The sequence below is a fragment of the Podarcis pityusensis genome (assembly GCF_964106645.2).
Source record: "Podarcis pityusensis genome assembly, chromosome: 2".
Classification (NCBI taxonomy): Eukaryota; Metazoa; Chordata; class Lepidosauria; order Squamata; family Lacertidae; genus Podarcis; species Podarcis pityusensis.
The window spans coordinates 42665006-42680239 of record NC_138029.1 but is presented as its reverse complement, the minus strand read 5'-3'; the positions used below and the strand labels follow the sequence as shown (position 1 = coordinate 42680239).

General features: G+C 42.4%; 1 protein-coding gene across 1 annotated transcript; it reads right to left on the bottom strand.

Moving 5' to 3' along the window:
* Positions 1-3002: 3002 nt before the first annotated feature.
* WDR45B (WD repeat domain 45B) lies at positions 3003-14902 on the bottom strand. The gene is made up of 10 exons (XM_080993897.1): positions 14523-14902; positions 10365-10439; positions 9863-9964; positions 9101-9188; positions 8891-8985; positions 7958-8148; positions 7132-7217; positions 5988-6089; positions 4964-5085; positions 3003-4484 (listed from the first exon to the last, which is right to left on the bottom strand). The coding sequence occupies exons 1-10, from the start codon at positions 14587-14589 to the stop codon at positions 4378-4380; spliced, it is 1035 nt and encodes a 344-aa protein (XP_080850023.1). The 5' UTR covers positions 14590-14902; the 3' UTR covers positions 3003-4377.
* Positions 14903-15234: the final 332 nt, after the last annotated feature.

Genomic DNA, 15234 nt, shown 5'->3' with positions numbered 1-15234 from the left:
CCTTTTTTGGCAATACCATTATTTATATATATTTTTTCATTTTGAGAAGAATCTGTATTTTCATGATGGACTGAAATGGCTTGGAATGGCTTATATTTAGTCAGTTTTTGAAAACTGTTTATCTGAAGACCAAATATGAGAAATCTGTACCAAGTATCATGTTAACCCACACAGTAGAGCTGTCACAGTGTCAATCTGGATAATACATATTAAAAGATTATGAAAAAATGCTGTACACTAGCTGGATTTATAACAGCCACTATAAGCTGGGTAAAGCAAAAGAATTTATGTAACTGCAGCATTCTACTTTTTGTGCTGTGGTCACTTAATTTAGAAATAATTAAACTGAATTATTGGCAAAACATTTGGTTATAAACCTACTATTTCATGAGTATTAGGCAAACTGCTGCAAGTTTTTGAATAAAAAAATCTGGTGAAATTCTTAAGTCAGTCAAAATTTATTCACACTTGGAAGTTTTCTTATGCACCCAATATAGTCAGTGTAGGACACAGAATCTTGGAGCAAGATTTACATTGCCGTCCTATGCACATCTGTCAGAATGCCATGGTTCCAGGTAAGGGCGCATAGCATGATAGCCTTCAATATAAGAATCTTTGAACTTACCTGCTGTTGATCTACCCCTTCTTCCATGGGCAGGGTACTCTAGAAACGCTTGCATTTCCATTCCATAAACTTGGTTAAGTAATGCTATGCTATTTGAGCACTGGGGAAAGCTTAGATATAACTTAAAAGTGTCAAAATGCCAATTGCCAGGGCTGAGACAAGTGAAACAGGAGGGCATGAGTAGGATAGGCATCGGAAATAATAACATAAAATATTACCAAATACAGAAATTCTTCCTTACCCTGTCTGCCAGTGGTATCTTATCTTTGCTTGTCTTACTCACTTTCCCTTATTATATGTAATACGTGAAGCTTTTACTTCAGTCGCCTTTGTAAACAAGTAATTGCACAAAAATACTAGGATTTCATGGAAGTGTATATTACGGCTCTCTGACATTGCAGCTGTCTCCTTGTGTGACTGCTACTTGAGACCGGTGCTGATGTCATTTGCAGAAGAAAATTTCATACAAGTCCATTTTAGGTTTCTGAAGACACTTGGACCAAGTGGGCAATTGCCTGGATGAAATAGCTAATACAAAATCAGACTATCCCCCCCCCCCCCGAGCAATTTGAGTCACATGAGCAAATGCCTGCTAGTTATATCAACATCTGGGTTTATATATTTCCCCAATGGTGTTGCACAGAAAAGGAGCTCTGGGTCATTTCTGAACAGCATGGCAGTCTCTTACCATATCGATGTTGTAGTTAGCCGATGTACCTACTAGTGTTTGGATTATACTACCATTACTACAGTTGCTAAAAGTTGTTTCTGCACTGAGCAGTGCTTATTTTTCATCAGAATTTGACTTTCCTTTATGCATGAATTATTGTGATTTTAGCTAGTGTTTTCCATGGCCAAGGCTCAGGTGCAGAGAAATGGCATATGCATTTAACTATTAATAGCTGTTCTGGGTTGTACTTGTGTTTGTAAGTATAGTGGTACCTCAGGTTACATATGCTTCAGGTTACAGACTCTGCTAACCTAGAAATAGTACCTCGGATTAAGAACTTTGCTTCAGGATGAGAACAGAAATCATGCTCCGGCGGCGCGGCAGCAGCAGGAGACCCCATTAGCTAAAGTGGTGCTTCAGGTTAAGAACAGTTTCAGGTTGAGAACAGACCTCCGGAACAAATTAAGTACTTAACCTAAGGTAGCACCGTAGACTAATCGGCATTTATTTCAAAACCAGTCAGACAAGCCCCTACTGTAGAGGAAGGTCCATCCAATCTTGTTTCATGTGCTGTGGGAGGAGACCTCTCAACTCATTTTAACAGTGACAGGAGAAAGTTAATCTGTCAAGTGGGAATATGGCATTGGTGAGAAAGGAGGCATGCATGCACACAAATGTTACATTTAAGTTTCTTTTCCTGAACATTCATAGGATGGTGGAGCAATAGTGTATTACATTATAAGCTTTCAAACAAGTCTACTTTGGTAGATAATATTATCCTAGGGTTGGCAGAGGTAGGCATGTGTGTGTGTATCCTTATAGACAATATGCATAACAGTGAGGATCATGGAAGATGAAATACAGAAGACTGAGCATTTTTAAGTCGTAAATGTGTGTGAAGTAAATGCTGTTACAACTGACAAACTAGTGTTAATAATAACTACTGGGATTTTTAAAAAATGTTACCTTACATCAACCTGTGGGTGATGGAACTGAACTTCCTGTTTATTTTGCTTCGGCATACCTATCCTCCTTGAAAAATTCAGCAAACATTACTTCTCTACCTGAGTTTTACGAGATTTGGCAAGGGTCTTGCAGTGATGGATTTCAGCAAAGAAACAACACTTTTCAAAATGTTTTTCCCCCCTTTTAGCCCATTTTTTAAAGATAACATTACTGTTTAAAAACTATATGATAAAAGGGTACCCCTAGAACAAAAGGGAATGATAAGAATTAGAAGTTGGTGTCAAAGAATTTGGCCAGAGGCCAAACTACCTTATACAGACTGTTTGTCCACCTAGACTCAACAAACATGTTTCCCTTCACTGGTCCACTAATTAAAAATCTCAGCAACATTGTTGGATACAATCTATTAGCACCATAGATTACATGCATCCTACTCCTAATTGATCTTGAGCTATTTAGGCAATTTAACTAAAACAAAGAACAGAACTAGCACCCATATACAGTGGTACCTCCGGTTGCGGATGGGATCCATTCCGGAGCTCCAGTCGGATCCCGAGGTTTTCGCAACTGGAGGTGCCTGTTCTGCGCATGCGCGTGGCGTGGTAAAACGCTTCTGTGCATGCGGCGAAACCCGGAATAATACTTTCAGGTTTGACACGTGCATATCCCGAAGGATACGTAACCAGAGGTGTGCCTAAGTAGAGGTACCACTGTACAGAACTTCTGTTACCATAAAATGAATACAGCAAATTAAGTCACTTTAATTAAAGAAAATTACAAAAGGTGTGCAAAACAATTTCCATGATTAAATACACATTTAAAAGCAACATGCAAACTGACATCTGAATATAGGTTTTAGTTAAATGACAAATTCCAATACTTTTCAACTTGAACCAAGACTTCAGTTCATTTTGAAGTATGCATGAACTCAAGGGAGCTATTAACTGAAGTTGTGTTTTAAGGGGATGATATTGGTAACTTCAAATTATGTCTCCAAATACCTCATTTCCCAAAATATAGTGTTGTGATTGATATACTACTTAGTGTTCAGAGAGACAGCAGCTTAGTTTGTTCTGAACACATAATAAGCTTGTTGTATGATAGGGATTTCTTACAGGCTATAAGGTGGGAAAGCTGCAGCCCTCCAGCTGTTTGACTACACCTCTCATCATCCTTGGCCATGCTGGCTAGCACTGATGGCAGTGAAGTCCAGTAACATCTGGAGGGTCACACTTTCCCCCTTCTTGTTGTTCAGTATACTACCCTCTTGGCCATTACAGATTATCTTGTACTTGTAGAACTTCCCCAGCACAACCTAAGTGCAAATACCAATGGATCAAGAACTGAAGTGTCTGGAATGGTTATTTCCAATATCTAAGCTGTTTGCTGTCACTTTCCCAACATCTCAACATTGTCCTATGCCACTTCCTGCCCTGCAGAATGGTTATTTAGGCCAACAGTACTTTAATGATGTTTGCTATGGATTTCTTTTGGCACCTCTGACAAATGACAAACAAGTTAATATCTATTTATAACAGCATGAAAACAAGGACCTTGAGCATTCTATCTATGTCAGAGCAAGTGCAACTAAGAGCCAACTTGCTATAATATTCCTTTCTGTGTATTAGAAGATAGGAGGAAAAGGACATTTTACAAAGGCAGAAACTGCTGGTATAGATTTCCTGCCACCCCCTTAAGCACGGTACTAGAACTCAAATCTGTATGTACTTTTGACATGTCCTGTTCACTGTTTAAACCTTAGTAATCTCCTGCCCCTTCACTCTTATGGAGTGGCAGGCACTAAACTTCACAGTTTAATTACAGAGAGAAACCCAATAGGCACAGGCTATTGAAACATTTTTTTAAAAAAAGGGGGAAATTGAAGGAACAACAGCAGCCAAAACTTAACATTTAAAACCAGCTGTTGACAGTTAACGTAGTAGTCCTCTGCTTTGCTCTGTCCATACTGGTTTGGGCTTCTTAACGTCATCTGTCCCATCTTGAGCAGCACAGTTGACTGAAGGTAGTGAGAGGCCATCTCTTCAGGAAAGGGAGAATAAGCAGGACAGGGTTCCAGATATCCTTCCCCCTTACCTACAAATTTCCATCAGTTCAGTCAAAGTTTGTCATCAGTCATTTCTAGGAACTGAGCATAGACATCCCTGGAGCATTCCCCTTTTTGATTGAATAAAAATTTGTAGTAGCTGCCATCTGCACAGATCGCTGCAAGAGAAAGATACTGTTTTCAGTTTGGCAACTGAAGTCAATTGCTTACACATTGTGTTTCACTGCACAGCTTTTGCTTGTGAGAGCAGCAAGAGACGCCACATTACCTGCAGGCTAAGAAATGTTCTCCTATAAGATCTGCGCTATATACGCCAATTAGTTCTAGCGCCTGGCTTGCCCCACCCCAGATAGTTCTTGATGAATCATTAAGCTGCCCTCCGTGAGATCTCAAGCAACAATCTGGAGTGTTCAACATTCCTTGCCATCTAAACATTTTTTACAATCTTAGGCTGCAATCATATGACATTAATCTGGAGTTAAAACCCATTTATATAAATCACACTCCCATCAAGGACAGAGGGAGATTCCTCTAAAAAGCTTGTTTGTGAGCACAGCTGCTTGAATTCATAGGCTATGTTTGGGATATGCATAGCGAGGGGCCTTTTTTGATTTTTGGTGAAACTTGAGATTCTTACCTAGGACAGAATTCGGCTCTGTTCCAAAGGCACAGATGCAGGGAGAGCCTGAGGGAACCTGAAATTTGGAAAAACTCCATTTGGAACTGAAGTATTTGGGCAGGAAGCTGGCTGATGCTAAGCTGAAAAAGAAAGAAAGCTCTCTTCAGCATCATCTCAACCCAGTAGTCTAGGCACTGAAGCAAACTGACTCCTAGCAGCACGTATTAAGGTTCACAATTATTTTAATAATAATAATAAAATTTTATTTATATCCCGCCCTCCCCAGCCAAAGCCAGGCTCAGAGCGGCTAACCACAGTAAAATGATACAACATTCTAAAATCATTTCATTATAAAATCAGTTCAAATCAGATTAATGGCAACCATTGGGCTAGAGTTCTGTGCAGATTGCCAAAGGAGGGGGTCAGGCTGTGCCCTGGCCAAAGCCCTGGTGGAACAGCTCTGTCTTACAGGCCCTGCAGAAAGATGTCAAGTCCCACAGGGCTCTAGCCTTTTGTGACAAGAGCGTTCCACCAGATTGGAGTCACAGCTGAAAAAGCCCTGGCTCTGGTTGAGGCCAGCCTAACCTCTCTGTGGCCCGGGACCTCCAAAGTGTTTTTGTTTGAAGACCATAAGGTCCTCCGTGGGACATACCAGGAGAGGCGGTCCCATAGGTATGAGGGTCCTAGGCCGTATAGGGCTTTAAAGGTTAAAACCAGCACCTTAAACCTGATCCTGTACTCCACCGGGAGCCAGTGCAGTTGGTATAGCACTGGGTGAATGTGATCCTGGAGGAGGACCCTGTAAGGAGTCTCGCTGCGGCATTCTGCACCCGCTGGAGTTTCTGGGTCAGTCTCAAGGGCAGCCCCACATAGAGCGAGTTACAATAATCCAGTCTGGAGGTGACGGTTGCGTGGATCTCAGTGGCTAGGTCACTGATTATTTAAATTATTTACTTTATTTTAGCTACTGATACATTCTTCCTGTATGAAGTTACCTAATCATTTTTGCCTAGAGATCATCACTCTGGCCCCAGCTGCTTACCTCGACTGCTTGTTCCTCTTAGGATCCTCCGCAGCAAAAATGTGCACTGTGGCATGATCACTTGACACACAAATGAGAGAAGCATCTTGGTTGAAGTTAATGCTAAAGAAGAAGTCAGAAACAAGTCTGCTTATATCACCACTGTCATGGAATAAGTTACTTTTTAAAGAAATGCCTATGTATATATACTGCAACTTTTCAAACACTATACGCCAACCTCTTTCCCAAGTACCTTAAAAATAAGAGTTTCTAACTAGGTTTTGGGGAGGTTATCTAAAGCAATGCCACCTTGCAACAACATACCCAGTGAGATGCTAACCTTTTATCAGCAGGTGTTGATGCAGAGTGAAGCAGCATCAGCAACTGAAGTGGTAGAAAGTGAAAGAGCATTCACCCCAGAAGTAAACCACATAGACGGGAGGAAGGGAAATATATTCACACCTTTAAAAAGCATTAACTCCTCCATAATACATGTAGCTGAAGAAAAGGGCACAAGGATATTGGTGAGGCATAATTACTTCTTAATTAGTATCTTAGTTCCTCCATAAACCAACAGTTGCAGGATGAATGCTACTTTAATTCTGAGTTTTAAAAATGGTGCAGATATCAAAGATCCTACGGACATAGAACTAAGGGATCCTTGTTTCCCCAACTTTTTAAAGCTATAGAAAAGTTCACATGTTTGAACTGATGCTTTATTGTATATCTCACACACTGCTACCTCTCAGACTTAACCCCCACTCCCATTTTGTTTCTTTGTTTAATGCTCAACTCTCAATTGGATTAAATTCATCTTGAACTGTACTGCTGCTGATTTCTCTACCTCTGTGATGTCACATTTCCCCCAAAGAATTTTCAGATACCAAGCCTAATGTTTATATTTGTCTGATGTGCTACACATAACACTGAACTGGCTAATGTGAAAAGCCAGTTGACAGTATCAGCTGTATGATTAGTAGGTCACAGATGGAAGAAAATTATTCACACACAGGAAGTTCATGTCTCTTAACTGGAAAATGGGGGAGTAGTTTTAAAGCATGAAACCCCATTTGTACAATGGCCACTCCCTCATCTTGCTGATGATCAAGGCAAAGAATGATTCCTCCAATCCCCCCAACACATTAACAAAACCAATAAACCTTACCAGTAGATATTGGCAGCCTGAGACCCTCTGCGCAGTTCCTGGATTAAATGCCCAGATGATGTATCAAATATTCTTATTAGGGTCCCCTTGAAAAGCAACAGCACACATTAAAGATGTGAGGGGAGCCTTTCAAAAACAACACAAGTTCTTCCCAGAACACAACATTAGGATACATTTTTCCACCACCCTACGCTATCGTAGCTGCCCTTCCCATATGGAATTATTTTTGTTATCCAGTGCTATCCTTCCCACATATTTGGAAATCTTCTCAGGTTTATCTGCATGAATATATCCAAGATCAATGCCACTGAAGTCAGTATTTTGACAGGAAAATTGAGAAAGTCTACATGAACTGGATTTATACCATATACAGTAGTCTGAACCTAGTATATAACAGATTTGTTACATATATTGGAAGATTCTGGCATGCAATAGTGAGGCAGCAGGATGAAAGGTTTGAGTGAGGAACGAATAGCCAGGGAACCTATTTGAAGCAATGCAGGTTACAGGCTGCCAAAGAATGCAGAGTTTATCTCTTGACCAATATTTGCAATAACAGCATGCGTATTTTCAAATGTAATCACTACAGCCTCAAAGGTTACCAACTTTCTGTATAAACTTTAAAGCCAAGACTTTCATAAATTCAACTTCTGTGTTAGATGATACAGTCTTCCCAGTAGGCGTAACAGTAAATTAAAGACTATACAATGCACCTATTAAAATGCCATGCAGACTCTCAAGATGACACAATTCAGGGTTCATTCTAAATCACTAAGGACTCTTGTGTTGTTTTCTAGCCAACTGTGGAGTAAAATCACTGACTTACTTTTTCTGATGCTGTGGCAATTCTTGTTCCCTGTAGGTTAAGAGCTATGCAACTCAAGACCCCTTCATGAGCTGGTATATCTACAGGAGGTTTCTCTGTATTTGCCAGGTCCACTATCTGCACATGTCCAGTATGTGTTCCAGGGAATGCAAGTAGGGAATTATTACTGTTTGGGCACAGGACACAAAGACCTGAAATACAATTTAAAGTATTGAGGAATAGGCATTTTTACTACCATCTCCGTCCTCCCCACCTTCCTTCTGAAAATAAGTTTTGAGAGTACTTGGAACACTCAAAAAAGCAAGCTAGGACGCTTCATGTTACCACATAGCCATGAGTGTCAATGTCTGTATAAGCAAAAGGCAGGATTTACCGAATGAGTCCCATCAGCGCAAACCCTGCAATAGGGCTTCCGTTTGCACAATAGCGCTCCCCCCCCCCTTCTCCTGCTTCCATGGCTCTCAAAATTGGCTCAAGGTGATTAGGAAAACCCTCAGAACAGCACACAGGGGAGGAGAGGGGAAACTGTTTTGTTGGACAAACTGCAATGCTCGCAGTGATGCAATGTTCATCATAGCATACCGCTGACTCCCACCCAAAATTGACAATTAGCCCTATTCCAACAAATGCATTTTCCAACAATGTTTTTTCTTTTTTTCCAAATCCAATGTGAAAACTATGGGAAGATGGAGGACAAATTGTTTCATAAGTTTTTCCACTGCATTTAATGGGGATGACAAGATGCTATGGCTCAGCATCACAACACTTGCAAAGCATGAGAAAGGTCCAAGTAGTTTTTTTATATAGTTAAGTCCTAGGGTGTGCAAAATAGACAGCATCAGTTATCATAAGGAGTACAATAGCAAACAGAAGAAGAACAGCACAGAATCTTTCTTTGTTCCTCTTACACTTTATGTAGTGGATAACACTTACCTTTAGGGTTGTAGCAGGTTTCGAAGACGTGCAACTGGTGAGGGTTGTGCGTGAATGTGAAAACCTTAATCATAGAGTCCAGAACTACCACGATTCTGAAAGAGAAGGCAATGGCAGGCCAATTAGCATCATGTCCAGCTACACTGGTCCAACTCCAAACTGGGGAATAAACAGAAGAAGCTCTCCATACAACAGTGTGACCAGACTCACCTATCTCTTCGCAGCTTAACTGCTTTGACTTCTGTGGAAAATTCTATTTCGATAACTGTCTTCTTTTTCAGATCATCCCAGATCATCACTGCAGAAATGGAAGTGGCCTTATTAGTCTTAAAATAACACCTTGCAATCTTATAAAGTGCTTCCAGAGATGCCACTTTGGGAGTCTAGCTACATGAGGAACTACTGCATCCCAGACTACCCAGTTTGCACTGGTTCACTTGGCAAGAAAACAAAAACAAAAACCATACCCCAAATTCAGATCTTCAAAATTAGACATTGTACAGTTAGCATTCAGTTACAATTGGTTTGGAGCAGGAGAAAATAGAAGCATCAGCTACATCCAAACAAGTCTTATATGATGGCATTCTGAAGCTTAGTCTACCCTCTTCTTCACCCTCCCCACCTGCTACTGCCAATAGCTTTTTATTCCTATTTATGTGGGAGTGCAGTATCATGGCTGCTTATCAAAATCTGTTTATCCTTTGACCATCTGGAAAAACACAAATTATCCTGAATACAGGGAAACAATAGGTCACAGATTTGCTCTAGCTAGCACCTGGCATTAAAAGGAAGGATACCTCATTGCACAACTCGAGAAGGGTAACAGCTAAGTCCACATTTATTCAAATTTTAAACTACCCAGGAAGTTTTCGATAAAATCTGCTTGAACACCAGTTACATTAAAGCTGCTTGGAAATGTTTCGTGCTGAACTCAGCCCTAAACTATTGCTTACTTACGGCTCAATACTTTACCTTTATTAGGTGGGTATTTGGGTTTTTTCCCTCCACCAACCAAAGCTAAATAATTGCAGCGAAACAACATTTCAACATGGCCAACGCCTCCTTCTAGAAATTCTGGAGAGGGAAAAGGGACATTTTTAATTAAACACTCAAAGCAAAGAAAAGTTTATTAATGCTGTAACATCTTTGTGTATCAAGAGGATTCTCTCCAAAGACTCCAAGTTAAAATGCAGCTGATGTCAGTTCTCTTTTACTTTTTACTCCGGGAGTGCCTCGTTTCAAGACAATGCTTCATCATCAGAAAAGCCTGCTCAGAGCCTTCTTCTGACCACACATTATGGACACTGCAATATTATACTGGATCAAAGTTTTAAAAAAATTGTACTCAAATTCTGGCAAGTGAAATCTCTGTTCTATGCACAGTTACTTGAGGGTATAGGATTGCACAGCATGTGGTTTAAGATGAAAAAAATGGCACAGCAGAACAACTATGTATATTGAGGAAGAATCTCACCTTGTTTCTCCTTCTCTTTGAGCGGATCTGCATTAAACACTCTAAATCCATTTTCCATCCCACATGCAAAGCACCCTAAAAAAGAAGAGGATTACTATGTCAGGTATATATGCTCTTTATCAACAGGCAAAAGACAGCTCAGTAGTAGCACATGCTCTGTGTACAGAAGTCCCAGGCATCTCCCATTAAGAGGGTCAAGTAAGACTCTTCCCTGCCAGAGATGCTCTTAGTCACAACAGGCAATACAGGAATCTAACTGCAAGTACAGATCCAATGCATTACAGTGGTTCAATTGTGTCCATGGCAGTAGAATGGATTTGTGAACATTTTAGAAAAGCAATTGGCACTAAAAGCTATAAAGATACCTGGAACCTGATGTATTTTCTTGGCTATTTAGGATCAAACCTACACAGCTGTTTATAGGGATTAGGGAGTCCTTATTCTGCCAAGCGTAATTTGTTTTTGAACAGGCTGGCCCACAACAGGCTTAAATTGAGAGCTCTGTCAACCACACATTTCCTGTTTCTTGTAGTTGATGCCAGTTATTGAGAAAAATGTGTCTTCCTTTTCCTCGCCCCATTCTGTTCCTCTACCTCAGCATTTATAGTAACTGCATATTATTTTTCCCATTTATTTGTTTACCAAGAAGCACAATCAAGTACATCAATCTAAATATTTTTTTTCCTTTCAGCAAGTTCAAAACTTTATTCACTATAATGGTTTAGAATGAACCTTGAATTTATGAGCCACCACATAAAACGCCAGTTCTTGCGTTGACACCTTCCAGACCTCTTGTGGGGGAGGCACCCAAAGAAGGGCCTCAGGTGAGGATCGCAGGGGTCAAATAATTTCATGCGGGAGAGGTGGTCCCTGAGGTATTGCAGTCCTGAGCTGTTTAAGGCTTTATAAGTCAAAACTAGCACATCTGAATTTGTTGCCAAGATAAAAGCTGGAATTCCAACAACTCTACTAGCCTATAAACAAGCACCCTAGGAAACCGCATCCTGTAGGTGTAGCCCATACAACCCACATGATGTAGCCCATACAACCCACATGATATAAAGTTTCTGATGCAAATAGAATGAACATTTTACTAGCTTACACATTCTATGAAACTCCACTGAAGTGACTACTCAAATTACTGCAATAAAATCTTCTCAAGGTAAAGAACAGCAAAGCATAAGCTTTTCTGGGGTGAGGTTTACTACAAGGAAGTTGATCCCTAACTTGTGTTACTCTAGTGAGTCATAGCCTATTTTCTTGGCAGAAAAAAAAGAACACCAGCTAGGATGACTATTTTTGCTCATTCACTAAGGGCCACATCAATTTGGGATGCCTCACACACTGTATTTTTAGGGGAACACATGAAATGTTAAATGTGCACCTAAACAAGTGTGATTTTCTTAGAAAAATAATTATGAAATGAACAGGAGAACAATAAACATAGGACACTCCTCAATTTGCAAGCACATGACTGGTGTAGTCACTCAGTTTGAACTAGCTTCCCTAGCAAATTAAAATGACAAACTATTTGTCATTGCTACTAATTAGGGATAATTGTAAGAACATAAGAACTGCCTGCTGGATCAAGCCAATGCTCCATCAAGTCCATCGTCCTGTACTTCAGCGGCCACTCAGATGCCTGTGGAAAACTCAAAAGCAGGACCCGAACACAGGAGCAGTCTTCCCTCTTGTGCTTTCCAGTAACTGGTATTCAGAAACATTACTGTCTCCAACTGGGGAAACAGTTATTATGGCTAGTAGCCATCGATAGCCTTATCCTCCATGAATTTGTCCAATCCTCTTTTAAAGCCATCCAAAAGTTGGTGGACATCACTGCCTCCTCTTGAAGTGAGTTCCACATATTAACGATGTACTGCGTGAAGAAGTACTTTCTCTCATCAGTTCTGAATCTTCCAACATTCAGCTTCATTAGAGGTCCACCAGTTCTAGTGTGATGAGTGTGTGTGTGGGGGGGCCCTTTCTGTCCATTCTCTCCATGCCATGCATAATTTTATAGACTTCTATGTCACCTCTGATTCACCTTTTCTCTAAACTAAGAAGCCCCAAACACTGCAACCTTCCCTTGAAGATCCATTCCCCTTATCATTTTGGTTGCACTTTTCTGAATCTTTCCCAACTTTACAATATCCTTTTTTGAGGTGAGCTGACCAGAACTGTACTACACAATATTCCAAATGTGGTTGCACCACAGATTTGTATGTCATTGTGACATTGGCAGTTTTATTTTCAGTTCCTTTTCTAATGCCCTCCTAGCGTGGAATTTGGCTTTTTTTTCACAATTGCTGCACACTGCGCTGACATCCACTATTACCCCAAAGTCTCATCCCTGGTCAGTCACCAGTAGTTCAAAGCCCATGAGCGTATATGTAAAATTATTATTCCTAGTGCTAACAATTCATTTACAATGAGTTGCATTTGCCATTTTACCAACCATTCATTCAGTTTGAAAAGGTCCTTTTGGAGTTCTTCACAATCTCTTTTCATTTTAAAGACCCTGAACAATTCAGTATCATCAATAAATGTGGGCACTTCACTGCTCACCCCTTCCTAACTCTTGATCATTTGTGAACAAGTTATAATGCATAAACACCAATACCAATTCTTGGGAGACTCCATTTTGTGTTCCTTTTTGTTCTCTTCCATTTGGACAAGACTTCCTTTTGTTAAAGGAAGCCTTCTTGCCTCTAACGGCTTCTTTGACTCTGCACATTACCAAACTGGCATTCTCTTGGCCCTCATGATACTTTTTGCCATCTATGGTGTACACGCCAGCTGAGTTTCTAATACTGCATTTTTAAACAAGTCCCCAGCAATTTGGAGTGATCCAACCCACTTAACTTTGCCTTTCAACTTCCTTTTTACCAAGTAACTCCCTTTGTGGAAGTTTCCTGTTTTGAAATCAAAGCACATTTAATTTAGTAGTGCTATGGTCACTGCTCCCAACTGGCATGACAATAATTACATCTGGCATCAGGTCCTGGGCGCTACTCAAGATTAACCTCATGGTTGCTTACTTTCTAGTTGGTTCCATGACCAGAGGCAGTCATTTAGGGTATCTAGAAATTTTGCTTCTTCACTGTGACTGGGACGCATAAGAAATACCGCAGGTCATAATGTTGCTGCTATGTGCCCTTTGATTAAAAGCAATAAAACTGTTCAGGACATTCAATTCTGCATGCAAATTCATATGCCCAAGAAAGCAGCTACCTCTGAAAGAGCTGCAGTTTGATGAGAATTCAAGCAAGGCAATCTGAGGAATAGAATGATTCAGTGCACAACTGGGCCAAAACACACATCTTAGCCCTAAGTCCAGCTTTGGCATCTGCTTTGTGGGAACTGTTGAATTATGCATCAGTTGCAGTGGAAATGGCATTGAGTAGGAGGGCAAGTCTGACACTCATGCCCAACAAGGAGCTCGATATATGCAAGTTTTTAAAGAGAAAGACTAAAGGAGAACAGGATGAGGCAATGTACAAGGGGTAAAGCATCTGGGCTGGGCCAAGCACTGTTGTATTGGGACAAAACAAGGCTCCGCGTGGAAGCCTGAGAAGGCAAGGAGGAGAATGGAAGCAACTGCCTCCCCTGTCTTGGTGTCTCTGGGCAGAGGCCGATCCTCCCCGCGCATTTTGCAAAACACCAGACTCCGATTGCGCCCCATAAACACCCAAGCGCGATAACCAGAGGCCGGCAAACGGAAAGGGGAGAGACGAGGCCGAAGAGGGAAGTATTGGCACCCATCAATGTTAACAGAGAGTGCCAAGCAACGCAAACTGAAGGGACAAAGGCAAGCTGCTGGGGGGAAAGAGGAGATGTGTCTGAGCCCGGAGAGGGCAGCCCCCTCTCTTCGCCCCAAGAAGGGAAGGTAAAGCCCTCCTCCCCGCCCGCACTTTTTTGTGCCCAGGCATTCGTCTAGGCTGGCCGCGGGTTCGAGACCTGCGCCTCCCTCCTCTCGGAAGGCCTGGAATTATTTGGGTGGGGGCGAGAAACTCAACTTTCGCCTCTCCCAACCTCACCCCATTACAGACGCTGAACACGGGGGAGGAAAGGAAACCCGCCAAGCCCGAAAGCTTCCCCCGCGGGCGGATAGGCGGACCCCTGACTCCCACTCCCCCGGCGCCCCGCGAGGGTCTTTACCGTGGTCCTGGTTGAAACCGGCGAACAGCAACCCATTCCCGTGCGGGTTGGCTGGAAGCAGGTTCATGGCGCCGGACTCCGGGGAAGGCCGCAGCCGCGGACGGGGGGGGGGTCCTTCACACCATCGGGGGAGGGTCACTGGCCTGAGGGGGCGGCAGCGCCACGATTCCTTCCGGACTAGACAGGCGCCGCGCCGAGCACCGAGCGCGTCCAATGAGCCCCTCCCAGGCTGACCAGAGGAGAGCCGAATTGTCGAACGCCGCCCGCCGCCGCCTTCCTCGGCTTGGCTCTTTCCATTCCCCAGCCTGCTACAGTACGTCCGTCCCCCTCTTTGCGAGCGCAGAGCGCGTCGCTCAAGGCAGGCCGCCCGGCGGAGTGCCAAGCTAACGATCAGCGGCCCGACTCTCACCTGGCTGGCGCCACCGGGAAAGGTGGCCGCCGGACTGCGCTCTCTTCTCGCGCCTCTCACGGTCTCCATCGCGTGTCGCCTTCGCTGCCCTTGCAAGAGAGGTAAGGGATCCTAAATGGGGTTACGAGGAGGCAAAAGACCCGTTGGACGTGGGGCAACGTAACCCCCCAGTAAAGTCACCACCATTCCAGGGGTTGCAGACGCGCTTCTTACTCCAGAGTCAGTCTTTCCTTCGGGAATGAGGCACGACCAGTGCCGGATTTACGTATAAACTAAACAAGCTATAGTTTAGGGCCCCACTCT

What these genes read in the sequence shown, in the direction of transcription:
- WDR45B (XM_080993897.1), bottom strand. Translation starts at nt 14,589, where the DNA reads ATGAACCTGCTTCCAGCCAACCCGCACGGGAATGGGTTGCTGTTCGCC. An exon ending in AAGAGGAACAAGCAGTCGAG is followed by an intron (nt 5,086 to 5,987) that starts GTAAGCAGCTGG and finishes TTTCTTTTTCAG; the next exon opens with CTTAGCATCAGCCAGCTTCC. An exon ending in AGAGCCGAATTCTGTCCTAG is followed by an intron (nt 4,485 to 4,963) that starts GTAAGAATCTCA and finishes TTTCTCTTGCAG; the next exon opens with CGATCTGTGCAGATGGCAGC.